The 5,773-nt window shown below is 40.6% G+C and overlaps 1 protein-coding gene across 1 annotated transcript; it reads left to right on the top strand.

The window, feature by feature from the left end:
- On the top strand, positions 1 to 3,731 carry SPRY2 (sprouty RTK signaling antagonist 2). Its single transcript, XM_010176967.1, has 2 exons — positions 1 to 152; positions 1,948 to 3,731. Exon 2 carries the CDS (start codon positions 1,999 to 2,001, stop codon positions 2,938 to 2,940), a length of 942 nt encoding a protein of 313 aa, XP_010175269.1. The 5' UTR covers positions 1 to 152; positions 1,948 to 1,998; the 3' UTR covers positions 2,941 to 3,731.
- Positions 3,732 to 5,773: the final 2,042 nt, after the last annotated feature.

Raw genomic sequence — 5,773 nt, 5'->3', positions numbered from 1 at the left:
CCTCCCACCTGCTGCGCCCACTCCCGCACCCCGCCGGCATGGAGCCTGTGAAGGGGAAGGGGGCAAAGCGCAGAGACTTCTCCTCCAGCTCCCACCTTGGCGTCTGAGGGAGGCTCCGCCACCGAGACCGGTGTCGTCTTAAGCGCCTGCAGGTCAGGGTCAGCTTCGCTCTTGCGCTGGGTTGTCACTGCTGGAGAGGCAGGGTTTATTCGGCGTACCTGCTCGGCTGGCTAAAATCTGGGCATGGAGGGCCGACAGGGCTGCTAGTTCCTCTCAAGGATGGGGAAAGTATTTCGTTTTTCTGTTCTTTTATTATGTCCAGATAGTTTCAGATGAGGAAATGTCTACTTAGGCTGTTGGTTGAAAGTTTTCATATGGCAAAGGTTTTAATTTGAAGAAAACATAAGCAATGCTTCAAGATCAGTTTGCAAGACTATTTTTTTTTTTTTTTTTGAGGTGGGACACCGTGACATACCATCTGTGTCCAAAACCAGGACTTGTCAATATTTAAAATAGATGGTCACTCTTCAAAGTTAGGTTTTTGGGGTTTTTCTTGTTTTTTTGTTTTTTTGTTTTTTGTTTTTTTTTAAAGCACTGGAGAACCAGGATTTAAATGGTTAACTGTTTTCCTCTGGTGTTAGAATAAAGAACGGTTCTTGAGATATTCATTGTTAAACTGTTTGGCTATATTTTATTATAGTGCAGTATAGTATTATTGTTGGTAACTGATGTGTACAGAGTAACACTGTGGTGCTCCTTCTAGGTATAATTGAAGACATTGTGTGGTCCTTGTAAGAAGCTTGGTTCCTGCTTGGGTTTTAATTGTAAAATATTGTTCTGGATTTTTGTATAGGTAATTGGATTTTGGAGCCACTTTAAGATACGATAAAGGCAAAACAAATACTAACCAATTTAGAGGGCAGTACTTGAAACTTTTGCATATCTGAGTGTGGAAGTTAGTGATTTACAAGTTCTCATCTTCTGGGTCTTTTACTGGGTTTCCATTTAAATTCTTAAGTCTGCGTTTCTACTTTGTAGTTAATGATCCTTTAAAGTAATATTTGCAATCAAGTAGACTTCTTGGATGCTGGCATTGTTTGATTATATTATGCATGCCTCTGTCCCACAAGCTACTCTTGGTAATATTTAGAATTTGAAATGTAGTCTATGTAATTTTTTACATATTTAAAAAAGAAAAAACTGTCACAGCATTGCTTTTGTAGTATTGAGCCTTAAAATAAGAATTGCAGTAGTGTACACAAGTATGACACACACTAAAATACTGGAGAGAGATATTTTTATTTGTGCTGTTGAAGTTTTTGGTAGCACTAACTCATTTAATGTCTAACCTCAAACATTTTATTGCTATTTAGTGTTTTTCTTGGGACCATTGGTATTAAACTAAAATTTCCTATTTACATCATGTAAAGTTTAATGTGTAAAGAGACTAGCCTACCAAAATATTATCCAGTTTTAAACAAAATTGGAGAATTATATGTCTGTCATCAGCAGGTCACATTACACTTGCTAAATACTTGCAGGCTTTTTTTTCTTTTTAATGTAAGATTTTCAGTAGCTTGATGTGAAAAGAAGAGCCACTTCAAGTGGCTGAAATGTCATCACTTTAAAGGCCATGATCTAACCAGAAGATGGCCTGGGAAGCCTTAGTTAGTGGGTATAATACCTAGACTTTCTAGAGCCACAAGTTAATATGCGTGGACCTAGAACAGAATCCCTTTAAGCTCTCTGCAGAAGTAGGCAGGACAGACCAAGGGAAGTGCATTCAGCTGACCGGCGCCCGCGCTCCGCCCCAGATGTGACTCCTTTTTTTAATGGCTGATGCATGACTTGCTTGTGTGCAGTGCTGTGGGATCCTGCAGGCTTGAAAGGCTGCTGGAGAGAGCATGAGATGTGTTGCAATAGTGAATCCTCTCTTTGTTGCTCCAGGATTTCAGATGTGTTCTAAGCCTGCCGGGGTGAGCACGCTTCCGGGCACTGATGGAGACGAGAGCTCAGCACGGCAGCGGGTCGCAGCCCTTGCTACAGGCTCGGCGTGACAGTGGGAGACCGCACGGGGAGCCTGACCTGCGGGATGTCCTGATGCAGCAGGTTCACGTCTTGTCGCTGGACCAGATCAGAGCCATCCGAAACACGAATGAGTACACGGAGGGACCTACGGTGGCTCCACGGCCAGGGGTCAAGTCTGCTCCTCGGCTAGCAACCCAACCCAAAAATGAAAGGCCCCATGGCTTGCCCGAGCATCGTCATTTTAGCCGGATTCAGCACACACAAACACACGCCTCTCCTCGGGCACCTCTGTCCCGATCCATTAGCACGGCCAGCACAGGTTCGCGGAGCAGTACAAGGACAAGTACGAGCAGTAATTCATCCGAACACAGACTTCTAGGATCATCTTCGGGGCCAGTTGCTGACGGGATAGTCCGAATGCAGCCCAAGTCTGAGCTCAAGTCAAGTGAGCTGAAGCCGCTGAGCAAAGAAGACTTGGGAGCGCACAGCTACAGGTGTGAGGACTGTGGAAAGTGTAAGTGTAAGGAGTGCACTTATCCGAGGACCCTCCCCTCGTGTTGGATCTGTGACAAGCAGTGTCTTTGCTCGGCCCAGAACGTGGTCGATTACGGGACTTGCGTTTGCTGCGTGAAGGGCCTCTTCTATCACTGCTCTAATGATGACGAGGACAACTGTGCTGACAACCCCTGCTCCTGCAGTCAGTCACATTGCTGCACTAGATGGTCCACCATGGGTGTGATGTCCCTCTTTCTGCCTTGCTTGTGGTGTTACCTACCAGCCAAGGGTTGCCTTAAGTTGTGCCAGGGCTGTTACGATCGGGTTAATCGGCCTGGGTGCCGCTGTAAACACTCCAACACCGTTTGCTGCAAAGTTCCCAGCGTTCCCCCCAGGAACTTTGAAAAGCCAACATAGCATCACTAGTCAGAAATACTAAAGTAACAAGGATTATTTTAACGTACATATGCAACCAACTAAGCAGCTATGGTCTTGGCACTGCAGTACAAGGGTTGGGGATACACTTTGGTGTTTGCAGTGAAATGCTTTTTCTTTGTGTGTGCCATCTTAACTGATACGCTTGTTAGAATCCAGCTAGTGGGATACAGGAGAGAAAAAAAAAAAAGGGATGCAGTACATCGTGACCCACATATTGCATAAGCTAAAGCAACACAGACACTCCTAGGCAACTCTATTGTTTGTGAATAGTACTTGCAAAATTTGTAAATTAGCAAATGACTCCTTTTTTTCATTGTTTTCTGCCAGAGATAATGTGCTATATTTTTGTACATACAATAATATTTTCAACTGTGAAAAATACGTGGTGTCATAAGACATGGCACAGTCACAAAATATTATACTAATATGTTGTACATTCGGAAGAATGTGAATCAATCAGTATGTTTTTAGATTGTATTTTGTCTTACGGAAGCCTTCTATTGCAAGACTCTGATTTCCCTTTGGACTTCATGTATATTGTACAGTTACAGTAAAATTCAGCCTTTATTTTCTAATTTTTTCAACATATTGTTTAGTGTAAAGAATATTTATTTGAAGTTTTATTATTTTATAAAAAGAAATATTTATTTTAAGAGGCATCTTACAAATGTCACCCCTTTTTATGAGGACGTCATAGTTGCTGCAAATAAGGGGTGAACGATGCACATGTTCACTATAAAATAGAAAATATATTAACGTTTGAAATTAAACTGGGCTACTTGTCATTTTTTCCCCCTATTTATCGTTCTGAGTTGGTTTAAATTGCAAATGTCACAGTGATATAGTCACAGTGAGTCTAATACAAAAATGAAAATAGAATTTTTAAGTGTGGTTTTTTGTTGTATTTTGCTACTTCACTTGAAAATAATGCAGGATTTTTGCTTCCGTCCTTTGCACAAATGTCCCATATACTGTTCCTACAACAGAAAAGGAAAATGAACATAGGAAAATGCATTAATTCATTCCAGACTAGGACTAATAGGCACTGAAAGCTTGACCTATTCTGTAAGTGATGAGCTTTTGTGCTTCAAATAGGAAATAAGTAATCATTCACAAAAAATGTTAGGCTTGCATGGCTTTACTCAGAGAGAGGGGAAAAAAAAAAAAAGAAAATTAATATGGTCAGTGCAAAAAGCTTGCAGGATTATTTGTTAAAAGTAGAAGAATATGCCACAGGGAATGATGGATCTGAATGCAGTCCAGCCTTATGTCAAACATTTGCCTCACTTGTAAGAAGAAAGTTGCTTGATTTGTCATTTGTGGCAGTTACCTTCCACTGAGGTCAAAATCCTTTTGCTGCCAAGTTTCCCACCGGAAGCCTAGAGAATGATTTACCTTTCTTTATTAACAAACTATAATTTCCTGTTCTGAGCATGTCTCTCCAAGTTTAGAGGTCTTAATGTTGGATTTTATTTATGCATTTCTTAAGCTGGCATTTAAGAAATAGTTGTAAGTATTTTTAAGCTTACGCTTAGAAAAATCTCACAGCCTTTTCTGAACCCTCTCCAACAAAAACAAGTTATAACTAATAAATTAAGAACTCACTAAAAGCTGAAAACCAGAGCATTGAGTAAACATTCTATCTTTTTGCCCCTTAATTTTAATCTGTGATCTGCTGTTTGGACTATTTTACATAGGTCTGTAGTACTCAAAAACCTTTCTTATGCTCTGTGTTTATGTGTATTGGTTATCAATCATCAAGTGAAATTAAAAAGTGCAAGTCCTGACTAGTTTGCAAAACAAAAATAACTGATACACAGGCCTTGTTCTTGTTCTTTTTTTTCCCCCTTACCTTTCTGGTGAAAAATGTAAGCTGTTTTTTTTTCCTCTCTGCACCAGCTGGCTGGATACTTTGGTATACAAAGATAAGCAGTATATATTTAGCCTTCTGAGTGGAATTGGCCAGGAAGAAGGTGGCTTATGTTACAAGAGTAATTTGTCCATATTTAAAGTGTGTCAGTATATTGTGACCAACTGTTGGGCCATATATGTGAGATGATACTTGGCTGCTGATAAATAGAGATAGTTTTTTTGTTTGGTTGGGGTTTTTTTAGAAATTTTGTTCTTGAAGGGATTGGTAACTATCATGTGTTTCCATTCACTGAATATAATTCTTAAATTAGATTAGGTGCTTATGCCTAAACTGGCCTGGGTTAATCTTGCTGATTGAAAACAAACATGGGAATAATCCAGTAGTCCATTTATTGAGGGGATCTTTGACCTTTAGTCTATATTTTGGAAACCCGAAAACCCACTGATTTCAGTAGACAGTAAATTCAGTCTTTTTACTGTATTGATGAACTTGACAATACTGAAAGTGAGCCCTGTCTTTTCAGTAATTTATGTTTTCGGTCAAGGAAGGTCTCTTTAAGGAAAGCTGAAAGGTGAAGCTGCAGTATGGTTGATCAGTGCAGCAGTCAAGGAGGATGTAACTCGTAAGTCCTACTAGATAGTGTCCAATACTAAAATTGTGGGTTTTGTTTTGCACTATAGCAAATGCTTTGACTACCTAGATAGGTTCTAAGGGGAAAGGAAAACCATCTTCTTGTCAATAGTGAAATTTGAAGCTGGTCTTAACATTAAAAACCACTTGTCACCTTCCTCTTGGTTCTTAATGAGGATCAATAGTGGATCCCCCCCACCCCAGGTAAGCCCACTACCAGTGAATTGGGTGGCATGTGTGACACTTGGGAATGAGGACATATGGGAGGATGGCATTGGGCACTGCCTGTTGGGCTAACGGCGGTGCTGG

Source organism: Antrostomus carolinensis, unplaced genomic scaffold (genome assembly GCF_000700745.2).
Source record: "Antrostomus carolinensis isolate BGI_N321 unplaced genomic scaffold, ASM70074v2 scaffold18300, whole genome shotgun sequence".
NCBI classification, from domain to species: Eukaryota; Metazoa; Chordata; class Aves; order Caprimulgiformes; family Caprimulgidae; genus Antrostomus; species Antrostomus carolinensis.
Note: the sequence above shows the minus strand (reverse complement) of the source record. Positions and strands in the feature narration are given on the sequence as shown.